The 15559-nt window shown below is 40.6% G+C and overlaps 1 protein-coding gene across 1 annotated transcript in view; it reads left to right on the forward strand.

Moving 5' to 3' along the window:
* The first annotated feature begins 2572 nt into the window (after window positions 1–2572).
* Window positions 2573–15559, forward strand: part of Coq3 (coenzyme Q3, methyltransferase) — a 32610-nt gene continuing 19623 nt past the window's right edge. Inside the window, exon 1 of the mRNA XM_051160887.1 lies at window positions 2573–2740. Within this exon, the coding sequence (XP_051016844.1) occupies window positions 2632–2740 (109 nt within the window). The 5' untranslated portion in view covers window positions 2573–2631. The remainder of the gene's footprint in view (window positions 2741–15559) is intronic.

The following is a 15559-nucleotide window of genomic DNA, read 5'->3' on the forward strand; positions in this document are numbered from 1 at the left end:
GATCTAGTGTTGCTGTGGAATGCAGGCACACTCCACCCCAGTGAGCTAATGTAATGTAATTTGGGGACGAAAACTACAAGTTTTTTTTTTTGTTGTTGTTTTTTGTTTTGTTTTGTTTTTGAAAACTACAAGTTTTGTTTCAGGCCCCAAAATATAAATATTGTGCAGTTTCATTAATGTGTATGTCTCCTGCCTTGTTGACTGCTTATCGTAATGACGTAATGCACAATAGGCAAATGTCCAAATATAGTCCATTTTAGCAAAAGTTGTCTTAAACACGAAGTATAATGGCACATGAGCTTTGCAACTTTTAAGAAATATTTTAAAATTTAATTCATGTGTACTGATGTTTTGACATACACTATATGTATTCCTGAATTACAGTTGTGAATTGCCACGTGGATGCTGGGAATTGAACCTGGGTCCTCTGGAAGAGTAGTCAGTCCTCTCAATCACTAAACCATTTCACCAGACCCAAGATTTATTTATTTTTAATGGGGTGTGGAGTGTGATCTCTACACATGCTGAGCTGGAAAATTTTTTATTTGGAAAATTTTAGGAATTGCATAAGGACCAGAATTCCTATAATACATATTTAAAGGCATGCTTGTTTTTATAGACACATAGGTTGTTTTTTCTTAAAAGTTAAACATTTTTAACATTAAATTTCTAAGCTGTGATAGTAGATGTGCATTTTCCATGTTAGGTGTCTGAAGGGGCCTGAAGAGCATGTTAGATGCCCTAGGTAGGGAGTTAGAGATGGCTGTGCATCACAGTGGAGGTGCTGAAAGCTGAATGTAGTTCCTTGCTGAGCCATTTCTCCAGCTCTCCTGTAAGTTGTTGTAAATAGAATTTGGCAAGATAGAGTTTCTCAAGAGTTACCAAGTGATAGACTTTTTGAGTAAATGCAAAAACTCATTCAGCTGAGTGGATGTAGTAGTAGATTGTTCAAAGGATAAAACTTGTATAGACAAAGGAAGTGACTTAATCCTTTGTTTGTTTGTTTAAAAAGCTTTTGAAAACACACGACAAATGTTAAATAGGTGTTGAGTTTTCTAAAATATGTTAGTTTACAACTTGTTCATAAGTAATACTCTAGGATAAATTACTCTAGGATATTTCTGCAGCACTGGCTACATACTGCATTACAGTCGACAATTTTATTTCTGACACAGCTTAGGCTTAACGTACTTAAAGAAAAGCTTTTTGTTGATGTGCTGGGGATTTAGGAAGTTCTTTGCTTCTGATCAGTATTTAAGGCACATCACTGAGTGCCTTGCTGGAGTGAGACTGGGAAGCTGTGTAGTGTGCATTTAATGTAGGTACAGGGCATGTACGGGAAGTCTTTGCAACTTTAATCATATTTGCTCTGTTGACTTTCCTTGGATCTGTCAAGCCAACAAAACCATAAGCCATGCTAACTTTTGTATAGAACTTTTCACCTTCTTTTGGAGAAATGGCCATATTTCTTCTAACAAAGTGACTCTGAATATGATACAGCAGCTGAAAAGCCTGCAGCTGCTTTTAAAAGCTTAATATTTTAGCTTAGAGGATGTAAATGAGAGCTTAGTAAATTTCATTAATTCAAATTTCCCCTCTCCACTCCTGGCTTGCCTTCGTTGCTGTGGTAAAACACTGACTAAAAGCAACTTGAAAAAAAGGTTTGTTTGGCTTAGAGATCCTATTCCATCGTTAGTTTGTTTGGCTTAGAGATCCTATTCCATCGTTGAGGGAAGAGCTATAATTAAAAACTGCTCGTTGTCTTGCCTAGTGTCTTGCCAGTTCCACTTCCCAGTGGACAGGACACACCCCCACACTCCCACACATCAATTGTTAATCAAAAATGCCCTCAAACATACCAGTTCACTCTAATGAAGGCAATTTAAGCGAGGTTCTGGCCCAGCATGTGGCGCCTGCCTGTAATTCAGCACTCAGGGAGGCAGAGACAGGCGGATCTGTTGAGTTGGTGGCCAGCATGGTCTACAAAGCAAGTCTAGGACGGCCATGGCTACACAAAGAAACCCTGTCTCGAAAAAAGGTCAGGTAAGGCTCCCCATTTCCTGGTGAAGCACGTTAATGTCATGTCGGCAAAAATATAGATAGATAGATAGATAGATAGTCAGTCAGACAGAAGTAGAATGTATATACTGATGATCCCTGTTTCTACTTCCGAATTAACTTTGTCTAAACTGAGTGTTACGAGTTTTCTGCTACATACAGTGTATCCCCTACAGAATATTAGGTCAGATTCAGAAAATGTACTTTAAATTTGGACTAATGTTTTCTGTGATACTTGAGCGTCTTGAAAGAGAAACTTCTCTCTGAAGAAGTGCTTCCATACTTAAGTGATTTTAAGCATTGGAGTCAGGGTCTTCCAAGAATATTCAAGTCTCCGAGGAGATACCGGCTAAATACAATCAGCTCGTCGTGATACGTAGGGATGATTAGGAACATTTTGCTGTTTCATTGCGGACATAATTTGGTAGATGAGTTCGAATAACAGTAGCCACTCACATTAACTGTGATGTAAATGCCAAAGCCAGCAGCAGAGGGCGAGTGTGGCAGTCGGAACCCTTCCGTTAGGGATTTGTTGTGAGGAGGGACCGGAAAAGAAGTGCAATTCTTGTCGCGATGTGGAGGGGCGGAAGGCTGAGCGCTCGTGGGGTTCGTTTTCTAGAAACCCTTGGGTTTGGGTGTCCCAGCGCCGTAGCCAAGCCTCCTCGTGTAACTTCATGGTCAGGTGAGTGTTGGTGCGGGGCTTTTTCTGCAAGCCTCTGGCGGCTCTGCGCAAGCGCGGCGGAGCGTGGTGGACAGTCGCCAGCTGCCTGTTGGGTTTACTAGTAGCGCCGCCACCACGCCCTCCGGGTTGACCTCCAGGACTAGGTGTTGCCCTCACCAGCGGCTGCGATCCTCTAGTTCGCAGAAGCTGGAAAAAGCTGAGGACTAAATCTGGGCCTCTGAGAGCATTTCCCGTGGGCTGCCACCGTGTCGCCTTTGCCCTGTTTTATCCGAGCTCTGTAAGCCTGGAGGTGGTTCTTGTTCTCCTTACCTGACCAAGAAAGACGCACCTGGTGACCGACCGCATACTACTGTCTAGCTATTTTGTTGCTCATTATCTTACTGCCTCGCCTCCACCAAAGAATGTAAGGAACCCGGGTCCTCTAGAGCAACCTGAGCCATCTCTCCTGTCTATTTAAAAAAACAAACAAACAAACAAACAAAAACATTTTTTTATAATCAAGTTTTTAAAGGAGTATCTAATCTATCTTGTGGATCAGGGAAAGTCTTTTACAAGGTAGAAGAACAAGTGTGGTTAGAGGGCAGGAAGAGAATACAGGATGTTCTAGGCTATGGCGAGCTCATGAAAAGCCATGTATCTCCCTGAAAGTGACTATACTTAGAACTAGAAGTGACAAGAGGAGTGACATGACACATAATGTTTGTTTGTTTGAAATAGTTGGAACTCACTCTGTAGATCCAGGCTGGCTTCAAACTCAAGAGATGTGCCTGCCTCTACCTCCCAGGTGCTTGAATTAAATGTGTATATCAACACACCCACTTTTTAATATCTTTTCCGTATATGTGAAAGTGTCTGTGAAGGCCAAAAGAGAGCAGCAGTCTACACAACAGAAGTTACAGGCGGTTGTGAGCTCCCCCATGGGCCACTATAAGCGGACTCTGGTGCCCACATGGCTGTTCACAACTGTAACTCCAGTCCATTGGATCCCAAATGGCCTCCGTGGGCACTGCAAACAAGGAGTCCACACAATATACATGAAGGTAAACACATAAAATAAAAATAAATATTAACCGAGTTCATGGTGGTGCATGCCTATAATCCCAGCACTTGGGGAGGCAGAGGCAGGCGTATTTCTGTGAGCTCGAGACCGGCCTGGTCTACAAAGTGAGTCCAGGACAGCCAAAGCTACACAGAGAAACCCTATCTCATTCGTGTGTGTGTGTGTGTGTGTGTGTGTGTGTGTATAGGTAAATGATGACCATATTTAAGATCTCACCCATGATGAATTAAAATTGTATTAGTAAACCATTTCACTAATTATCAAGGGTAAAAATATTTCATTAGCAGTGTATGAGTGGTCAGCGTGAGTTACCAGGCACTAGACACATCTATTATCTATAGGATTATAAATTGATTCAATATCTGTGAATGACAGTTGCTCACATTTGGACATATTTTTTGGTAATTAACCTAAAGGAGCATTATAGAAAATTACCTATTTAATCAATTCCATGGTTTTGGTATAAAAAAGAAATAACCTAAATGCCTATTGATAAGGGGTTGCTTGAATAAATTAAAATAGAGCCATGCAATGGATTACTATGCAGTTCCTTTTTTCTTTTGGTTTTTCGAGACAGGGTTTCTCTGTGTAGCCTGGACTCAATTTGAAGACCAGGCTGGCCTCGAACTCAGGGGGATTCTTCTGCCTCTGCCTCCCAAGTGCTGGGATTAAAGGCGTGTGCCACCACGCCTGGCTCAGGGTCCTTCTCGAAGTACTATCACATTGGGGGTTAGATTTCAGCTAGGGATTTGGAGGTGCTCGGGAGGTAAAAAAGTCTATAACAGATCTGCCTGCCTCTACCTCCAGAGTGCTGGAATTAAAGGCATGCACCACCATGCCTGGTTTACTATGCAGTTCTTAATTAAAGCAAAAAGAACCTCTATGCAGTCTCCAAGAAAAACTGGTAAATTAAAAAAGAAAAGCAAGCTGCAGGAGGAGTGTATGTTATGTAAAATGACAGGAATTGATTCATTAAAATAATTGCATGTGTATGAAAGGTTTCTGGAGGCTTGCAAACAAACTTGTCTGCCTGCAAGTAGAGAGACTGGATGGAGTTGGAGAGATATGCTGTGATTAAAAAAAAAAAGAAAATTATTTTAAATAACTTAAATCACAGCAACAACAAAACCCTGTACAGAGTATACATAAGCATTCTTTGCCTAGAGCGTCTGATTATGCTTTTTTGTTGGTTTTGAGACTTGGCGTCACTATGTGGCTCTGGCTTGCCTGGAACTTGCTGTGTAGACTAGGTAGATAGGCTTTGCTATTAAAGGCATGCACCACTTGACCCTGCTATCATTTAAAATTTACGATTAAAACATGAGAAAAAAGCATGGTCTTTGTTTTTCTGAGTGTGACTTGTTTTGCCTAACTTGATTTTTACTTGGTTAATTTTCCTGAAAAAAAAAAAATCATAATTTCATTTTTCTTTGGGCTATGTAAAATTTTATTGTGTGTATATACCAGATTTTCTCTATCTGTTGGTAGATATCTAGACTGCTTTCCTCCCCTGGCTACTGTGAATAATTCAGTTCTAAACCTGGACATGGAAGTATTTTGTGCATGCCAAGTGGTGTGGCTGTTCTATTTTTCAGTTTTTGAGAAACCTCCATGTTGATCTCCATAGTTACTGCATACATTTTCTTGTATTTCCCTGCAGCTGAGGGTGTTGAATATTTTTCAAGCTTTATTGACCATTTGTATTTTTTATCGATTTTGTGTGTATGTGGGCTTAGGTGTGGAGGTCAGAGGATACGTTTTGAGAGTTGATTTTTCTCTACCACGTGGGTTCTGGGGATTGAACTCAGGAATACAAGTTTAGTAGGAAGTGCCTTTACTTACTACCCTGTTTCTGGGATTCTCTTAATTTCTCATAGTCTCATGTGTCAGTTTTGGGGGATTTTCTGTGATACTGGGTTCCCGTTCAGAAAAACTTTCGTATGTATTGCCCTATTTTCCCTATGTCTTCTTTTAGTAATTTCAGAGTTTCATATCTTACATTGAGGACTTTACTCCATTTTGAGTTGCCTTGTGCAGAGTGAGAAATCTGGGCCTCATTCCATGCTGTGTATGAAGGCCAGTCTTCCCAGCAGTTTTTGAGGGCTTTCCCTTTTCTCCAATGTATTTTTGGCCGTGTAGTTAACACTTATAACACTATAATGTGTAGTTTCCTTCTGGGTCCTCTATTCTGTTCCACTGATCTACACGTCTGTTTGTGCCAGAACCGTGCTGGTTTTGTTATTGTGGTTCTGTAGTATAATTTGAGATGTTGTGATACCTCCAGCGTTGTTTTTTTTCTGCTAACAGTTGCATTGGTTATTTGAGGACTTTTGTAGTTTTATATAAATTCTAGGATTGCTTTCTCTAGTTTTGTGTAGAATCCCATTGGAATTTTACAAAAAAATATATATTTTTTTATTTTATGTGCATTGTCTCTTTGTCTGCATGTATTCTGCAAGAGGGTATCAGATCTTGGAGTTACAGACAGTTGTGAGCTGCCACGTGGGTGTTAGCAATTGACCTTGGTCATCTGGAAGAGCAACCAGTACTCTTAACTGCTAAGCCATCTCTCCAGCCCGTCTCATTGGAATTTTGATGGTGATTTATTGAACCTGTTGATTGCTTTCAGTGATACAGCCATCTCCACAATATTAATTTGGTCTAGCCATAAGCATAGGAGATCTTTCCATCTAGTGCCCTTTTCACTTTCTTCAGTGTTTTAAAGTTTCACTATAGAGATCTTCTCACCATTTTGGCTAGATTATTTTTAGGTTTGTTGTAAGCTTTAATGGATGGAACCCCCTCTAAATAGTAATAATGTGACTTTTTTTTTTTTTTAGACAAAGAGTTTCTCTGTGTAGCCTTGGCTGTCCTGGAACAGACTGGCCTTGAACTCACAGTGATCTGCCTGCCTCTGCCTCCCAAGTGCTGGGATTGAAGGTGTGCGCTGCCACCACCCAGCTAATAATTTGACCTTTTCTTGTCCTGTTTGTATCTCTTTATTCATTCTTATGCCTTTCTGCTCTAGCTTCAACCTTAAGCACTGTAGTCAATAAGTGTGTGGAGAATGGACAACCTTGCCTCATTCCAGATTGTAGAGGAAATCTGTTTTCCCTGACTTAGTATAATGTTACTATGGGTTTCTTGTGTTTAGCCTTTGTTCTGTTAAGATATATCTCTTCTATCCTTATATCTTTGCAGCTTTTAGATGAGGGATGCTGTTGAACTTTGTTTTCAAAGATTGAGGTGATTGTGTGTTTTCTATCTTAAGTCTATCTGCTGAGTTATATGGATTTATTGAATCAAGCTTATATCTCTGGAATAAAATCAACTTGGTCATATCATATTATCTTCTGAAAGTGTGGCTTCTTTTTATTTTTCCTTTTTTTTTTTTTTTTTTTTCTTCTTTTCCTTTTTTGTGGGGGTAGGGTTGCTTATTTGTTTGTTTGCTTTGGTTTTGATTTTTCATGACAGGGTTTCTCTGTGTAGCCTTGGCTGTCCTGGACTTGCTTTGTAGACCAGGCTGGCCTCAAACTCACAGTGATCCACCTGCCTCTGCCTCCTGAGTGCTGGGATTAAAGGTATGCACTACCACACCTAGCCTTAATGTGTTTTTGAATTCCACTTGCAAGAATTTTGTTGAGCATTTTTTGCATCGATGTTAATCAGGAAAATTGGTCTACGGATTTCTTTCTTGGTTTATCCTTATCCAATGCTGGCTTTGTAGGATGAGTTTGGTAGTATTCTTTCTATTTCTATTTTATTGAGGCTGTCGGAAAAGCACTAGTGTTGTTCTTTAAAGGATTGGTGGAATTTAGTTGTGGATCCTCTTTTCTTTGTTGGGAGACTTTTCTCTTGCTTCACTCTCAATGATCCTTAGGGGTCTGTTAAGTTGTTTGTTATTTACTTTTGGCAATTTATATGTGCTTAGGAATCCATCCACTTTTGGATTTTCCAGTCTTTCGGAACATGTTTTCAGGGATCTCCCTAGTGGTACTTTGTATTTTATTGGCTTATGTAGTAGCCTCCATCTCTAACTAGTAGGTTAGCTCATTTGCTTTTTCAAAGAACCAACTGTTGTTGTTTTTCCAGTGCTTGGGATTGAACCATGGGCCGTGGGCTTTCTAGGCAAGAAATCTACCACCGAGGTACATCCTCAGCCCCATAAAGAAACAATGATGATTGGTTACATAGATTGCTGTTCCTTTAGTCTTTATTTCATTAATTTCTGTCTTAAACTTATTATTTACTGCTTTTGAATCTTAATTGTTCTTGTTTTTCTAGGATTTTGAAATACATCACTAAGTTATTTGAGATCTTTCTGATTTTTTAAAAAACATAATCACCTATGACTAAGAGCTTGCCTCTTAGGACTGAGTTGTATTTCAAAGGTTCTAGAAGGTTGTGCTTTAATTTTTTTGAATCTAGAAACTTTTAAATTTCCTCCCTGATTTCTTCAGTGATCTCTTTGGTCATTCTAGTTTCTATAAATTGGTATTGATCTCTTGTTTATTTTACAATGATCTGATAACATATAAGACATTATATCTATTCTTTTGGTAAGGCTTGATTTATGTCCTAGAATGTGTTCTGTTGGGCGCAAGGTTTTGTTTTATAGATATGTTAATTCCATTTGATGAATGGTACAGTTTAACTCCTGTTTATTTTTGTTTATTTGTGTGTGTGTGTGTGTGTGTGTGTGTGTGTGTGCGCGCGCGTGCGCACGCGCACACGTGCTTTGCAGTGTGTGTCTGCATATGTGTATGAAGGCCAGATTGATGACAGCTCCCTTCCTCCATCACTCTCCACCTGTATACTGAGGCAGGGTCTCTCACTTGCTGATTTGTCTAGTCTAGGTAGCTTATGCCGTGGATTCTGTCTCCACCTTACTCCCCATATTCACCCAGCATTAATGTGGGTATGAAGATTTGAACTCTGATCCTCATTCCTGTGTGGCAAGCACTTTACTCACTGAGCCATATCCCCAGCCCTCTGTTTTGATCTTTAGTTTGACGACCTATCCAGGTATGAGAGCAGGATATTGAAATTACCTATAACTCTTGTATCAGGACCTATCTGACATTTTATATGCACATTAGTATTTATTTTATGAAATCAGGAGCTCCAGTGTTCATTTTGTGATGAATTGTTTCTTTTATTAATAGGTAGTGGCCTTCTTTGTTCCTTCTGACTGATTCTGTTTTATCTACTTTCTGACAACAGAGTAGCCACCCCAGCTAATATTAAATTTCTGTTTGCTTGATCGATTGGTTTCCTCCTTTGGATTCTCAGTCTGAGAATCTTTACTAGAGAGTGTGTTTCTCATAGACAACAGCTAGTTCATCTAGTTTTCTAACCCGGTCAGCAACTCTGTGCCTCTCTATTGGTTAGTTGAAGCCATTTACACCTAAGGTATTATTGAGGGATGTCTACTAAGTCCTGTACTTTTCTGGTTGTTTGGTTTAATTTTATTCTTTGCTTTTTCCCTTGTTAGTATAAGGGCCTCACTAGTTTAGGATGTTCAGCTTTCTGAGGTATTTGCTCTCCTACCTGTCTTTGGCAGTTCTCCCTTGGTGATCATGATGACTTGCTTTCATTTGTGCTTGTCTTGAAACATCCTTAATTCACTGCCAGTGTTATTTCACTTCCTGTGCATGGGTGTTTGCTTGCATCCTTGGCTGTGGACCACTTGTGTGCCTGCTGTCATTATAGGCCAGGAGAGAACATCCAATGCCCTAGGACAGTACTTAAACATGGTTGTGAATTACACATGGATGCTGGGGAATCCAAGCCAGTTTCTCTGGGAGGGTAGCCAGTGCTTTTAACTGTTGAGCCATCTCTGCAGCCCCCATTGCCAACTTTAAAAGATAGATTTTTTTTTAGATATAGCAGCCTTGGTTCATATTTATTTAAGAGATTAAAATATATTTTATTTCATGGTTTCCTATTTTTGAGGGTTGCTGATCAATAGATCTAGTATTGCTCTTATGGATTGACTCTGTAGGTGAGTTGTACATATTTTTCTTCTTACAGTTTGTAATATTGTTTCTTCACTTTGCATTTTAAAAATAGATTTATTTTTTATTATGCATATGGGTATGGGGCTGTGTGCACATGTGTATAGGCACCTTCATGAGCCAAAGATTTCATATCCCCTGGAGCTGGAGTTGCAGGCAGCTATGAGCAGCCCGACATGGGTGCTCTGAACTTAACTCTAGAAGAGAAGTGCGTGCTCTTAACCAATGCTTTGCATTTTTGATAACATGACTGTAATGTTATAAGAGGCTTTTCTCCAGTCACATCTATTCAGGATTCTAAGTCTCCAAATGTGTTTTGAATGTTCATGTTCTTCTCTAGATTTGAGGACTTTTCTGCTCTGATGTCTATGGATGGCTATCCTATATATTTGGTGTTTATCTTAGCTTGTTCTTCTAGCCTGTGGATTCTTAGATTTGTTCCTTTGGTTGTATCTCATTGTAGTTATTTTCCTTATTGCTATTTGAATGCAGTGTCTAGTCATCCTTGGCCTCCATCCCCGACACTCTACTTGATTCTATTGATGATGCTTTCCACTGTATTATTTATCTACTTATTTTTGAGGCTTTATTTTCTAATATGTCTATTTGTTTTTATTTTTTAACTGTGTTTTTTTTTTTCTTTTTTAACTGATTTTTATTGTTGCTGTTGGCTTTTTCATCCATGTTGCTGATTTTTCTTTCTTTCTTTTTTTTTTTTAATCTGTTTTTTGCTAACTTTTTCCTCTCTGTTATTGAGTTTCCTCTCTTGGACCTGGACTGAATCCATCTATTATTTGTATCATCTTTGGGGTCATTGATCATTTTCATGAGAATACATTTGAAATCTTCATCTGGCATTTGACCCTCTTCAGTATCTTTGGGTTCTGTGGTTGGAGTATGGTCTTTGGAGGAGTCATGCTGTCTTGCTTTCTGATGTGTTTTACATTTCTGTGTTGTGATTTGCACATCTGGCGGTTTGGATATCTCTTCTGGATTGGGAGTCTCCTCTTATTAAGTGGTCTCCTCTTGAACACTTAATCCCCAGTTCATCTGGCAGAGGAAACACACTGCTGTGACAGCAGCAACACCTGCCATATAAAATACATCAGCACATGTAAGATCAGTTACAGCGCACTGCTCCATCAGCAGTAGACATATCACTGAAAATGGAAACCCACGGTAGAATGTCTAAGAAATTAAGTGTCAAAATAGTAAGTAAGTAAGTAAGGTATGGGAAGAAGGCAGGGAAAGTGACAGAGAAGAAAAGAAGAGCATTGTTATTCAGACAAAAGGAGAAAGGGAATGTTGAATGTTAGGAAACTGAAAGGACAAGGGCAAAAGATTAGAAAAAATAAAAGAAGAAAAAAACACCAAAATTATCAGTGATAAAAACCATTCAAAATCAAAAATACATAAATGCTAAAGGATTAAAAAAATCAGTAAAGCACCTGCTACTCAAGCAGGAGCGCCTGTGCATAAACCCAGAGCCCACATACAAGCCCGCTGTAGTAGCTTGTCTCCAACTCCTGCAATGGCAGATGGTGTGGGCCAAGATAGCATTCTGGAGCTCACTGGCCAGTCAGTCTAGCCAAGTGAATGAGTTCCAGGCTCTGTGAGACTTCATCTTACAAAGTAAAAGTGATTGAAAGACACCTGATGTCAACTTCTTTCCTACACACACACACACACACACACACACACACACACACACACACACACACACACGTACACACATACACACATATATGTGCATAGACACATACTGCATCCACACACCCACGCATACCTTTATATGTACACCACACACAAGTGCATACACACTTTTTTAAAATGGAGATGTTATGTAACAATTTCTTCTGAATTGAAACATTCCTTGCAGGAAGGAAGGGGAGAGTCACTAATCTCACAAATTGGGAAAGCTGAAAGGAACAAGATTTACAAAGGCCTCTCCCCAAGTTCATAGAAGAAATATAGATTGCTGAGAGGAGGGGCTCTGACCCACTCAGCTGCTTGGAAGCCCTGCAGAGAGCCCTAAGGTTGCAGCATCATGAGTCCTTTACTCATGCTGGGGTAAAGCCACCCCTTACCTGCATTCCTATAACTAATGCTAATGAACTTGCCAATTTGCTAGTTGGACCTTGGGGAGAATAGTTACTATGGTTCGTGGTTGGCTCTCTGTCTTAGATATATAGATGTTTGTTTGCACCTCCCCCAGAAGTCTCCCTAGTAGGCACCCAAGTAGAGATGAACTGAACCAAAGATGAGTTGGATAGGATTGGTTGCCTGGCCCCTTGCAGAGGATGCTGAGACATGCAACTGAGTCTGATCCATGTAAGGGTGAAGCACCCATGGGAGGATCCAATAAGGCTAAGTTTCCCCGTGAGGTAGTGTGCCTCTTTCCTGTAGTGGTGGTTGGCAGGCCTCAGAACCTGTGACAAAGGCTGAGCTGTCTGGGAGTGGAGCATCTTTGTGGGGAATTCCAGGATGGGCATCTTCCTGTACTTGGTAGGGTGGCATGTCTTCCTGGTGAATGGGTTCCACCTTCTGAGTTATGGGAATGCCTCATAAACAGCTCCTGGGTTGAAGAAATGTTTACCAGTCCCCAAAAGTGGGATGTGTGGGTTGTGATCTTAAGCAGCTATGATTTCAGTGGTATAGCCTTTGTTTGGGCCAATACAACATGCATGTGAGGCTCAGCTGTCTTCCAGAAAGAATTTGTGGGAGTAAGAGAAGATTACAATGTTTTTAAAAAGCAAGCCAACAACCCACCCACCCCCACCCCAAAAAACATGCTGTTTCTAGCCCCTATGTCAGTTACCAATTTGGAAAGGAAAGTGAAAAAGAGAAGAGGAATGGAGGTGTTGGCATGTTGTTTTTTACAGTTGGCAAGATTCAACTGAAAGAGAGTACAGATTGGATGTGTGCTAAAGAGCCCTCCCTAGCATCCAAAGATGTGGAACCCCTAGGAAGAGCCACACAGTAAGAGAGGTTAGGGTAAAGGTGATAGAAGATAGCCCTCAGGTCCAGTGTTTAATAAGAGAAAGAAAACCCATGACTGAGCTTGCAGACGGGGACCTTAGGAATGGCTGAATGCATGAGACCATGCAAGGAAATGTTCTGTCACTCAACTGCTTGGATTGCAAAATACTGTTTGTTTGAGACAGGGTCTCACTATGTAGCTTTGGCTATCCTGGAACTCACTGTGTAGACCAGGCTGGCCTTGAACCCACAGAGATTCACCTACCTCTGCCTCTCAAGTACTGTGATTAAAGGCACGTGCCACCATGCCCAGCTCTGTAAAAGACTTTTAAACAAGCAGTGAAAGACTTGGTCATAGTCTTTGTCTTACAGCTTCATGAGCATGTATGGGATTGGTCTGAGTGCTGTAGAGGCAGAGAAACTGAATAATATAACTGTTCACCCTTTCTTTAGATAAAGGATATATAACCTCAGTCAATAATGAGAAAAATAGGTTCCTTATGGACAGGCTTATTACAGACCACTAGAAATACTTGGTTAGGGGTGGAGAGATGGCTCAGTGGTTAATGGCACTGATTGCTCTTCCAGTAGACCCAGGTTCTAACCCACATGGCAGCTCACAACTGTCTATAACTCCAAGATCTGACACTCTCACGTAGACATACATGCAGGCAAAACACTAATGCACATAAAATAAAAATAAATAAATAAAAGAAAGAAAGAAAGCTGGGCATGGTGCCACATGCCTTTAGTCTCAGCACTCAGGAGGCAGAAGCAGGTGAGTCGCTGTGAGTTCAAGGCCAGCATGGTGGTCTACAAGGTGAATCTAGGACAGCCAAGACTACAGAGGGACCCTGTCTCAAAAAAAAAAAAAAAAAAAAAAAAAGAAAGAAAGAAAGAAATACTTGGTTATAAAAGACAGTACAGGAAAAACATGCATTACTGGGGAAGTGAATAAGAGAAGTGTATTGATGTCCAGGTCTTCAGGCCAGACAGAACTGTGTCCCCAGGAAAGTTTAGAAAGAAGTCGACTCTTATGAATAAGGCTGCTATAAACATGGTTGAGCAAATGTTCTTGTTGTGGCTTGGGGCATCTTCTGGGTATATTCCAAAGTTGTACAAGTTTGCGTTCCCACCAGCAATGAAGGAGTGTTCCTCTCTCTCCACATCCTCGCCAGCATGTAGTGTCAGTTGAGTTATTGATCTTAGCCATTCTGATGGGTGTAAGATGGAATCTCAGAGTTGTTTTGATTTGCATTTCCCTGATGACTAAGGAGGTTGAGCATTTCTTTAAGTGTTTTTCAGTCATTTGATATTCCTTTGTTGAGAATTCTCTGTTTAATTCTGAGGCCCATTCTCAATTGGGTTATTTGGTTTGGTGATGTTTAATTTCTTGAGTACACTAGAGAATACTACTCAGCTATTAAAAACAAGGAATTCCCGAAATTTGTGGACAAATGGATTGAACTAGAAATTATCATAATGAGTGAGTTAACACAGAAGCAGAAAGAGTCAAATGGTATATACTCACTTATATCTGCACACTAGCCCAAGGGGCATGCCCCACGAAATCTTCACTTACCAGGAAACTGGGACAGAGGGGAGGACATCCTATTGGGACTTGAGGTGAGAGAAGCATGGGAGAATGGCAAAATAGAAGGATCCAGAGGGTCCTAGAAACCTACAAGAAGAACATTATGATGGGCAGATCTGGGCCCAGGGGTCCTGCTCAAACTATGACACCAGCCAAGGACAATATGCGCAGTAAACTTTAAACCCCTACCCAGATCTACCCAATGGACAGGACATTCTCCACAGTTGAGTGGAGAGTGGGGTCTGACTTTCAGAGGAACTCTGGTGCCCCATATTTGACCATGTCCCCTGGATGGGGAGACCTGGTGGCACTCAGAGGAAGGATAGCAGGCTACCAAGAAGAGATTTGATACCCTATGATCATATATAGGGGGAGGAGGTCCCTCTCAGTCACAGTCATAGGGGAGGGGAGTAAGGGGAAAATGGGAGGGAGGGAGGAATGGGAGGATACAAGGGATGGGATAACCATTGAGATGTAATCTGAATAAATCAATAAAATTTTAAAAAAAACACGAAATAAAGAAAGAAGCAAAGAAGTCGACTCAAAGGGCTTTAGTGGTTTTGCTGAGTCCTATGGTGGAACATGATCTGTACAACGTAGCACAGGCTTTGGCATCCCTGAATAATCTAGTCTGGCATCTAGATCATGTTTGTAAAATCCTAAAGCACTCAGAAGGAGATGAAGGAAAGAGAAAGCAAACAATGGGTCCTGTTCCTATTGGCTGAGAGTGAACTTTAACAGGCCTTGTGTCTGGCTGTAGTTCCCAGGGGGAAACTGATGAAGAGCCAGAAGCTGTGCTTGAGAGGTTTGGGAAAGCTTTGAAGCTTGACTGGCAGTTCACTAAATGGTTACAAGAAGAGATGCAAGGCAGGTATGTCCTCACTGTACCTCTTGCCAAGGAGGAAGGAAATGTTCTAGAGTTGCCCGAATGAATGCCATATTTAGGGACCAGGAACATTTTTGTGGAATTATTGCTGTATTGGTCTGCTACTCATGAGAAAAAAATATTAGACTTTGATAGAATACTTACTGTTGGTTTCCTAGTAGACATTTGTGTGTGTCTCCACAAGAAAAGCCTCACATATCAGAAGGTAAAGTCAAAATACTAAGTATAGAGAAGGGGAAAAAAAGAAGCAAAAAAATTAAGAAAAATGTCTGCCCCTAATTGG

Source organism: Acomys russatus, chromosome 2 (genome assembly GCF_903995435.1).
Source record: "Acomys russatus chromosome 2, mAcoRus1.1, whole genome shotgun sequence".
Lineage (NCBI taxonomy): Eukaryota > Metazoa > Chordata > Mammalia > Rodentia > Muridae > Acomys > Acomys russatus.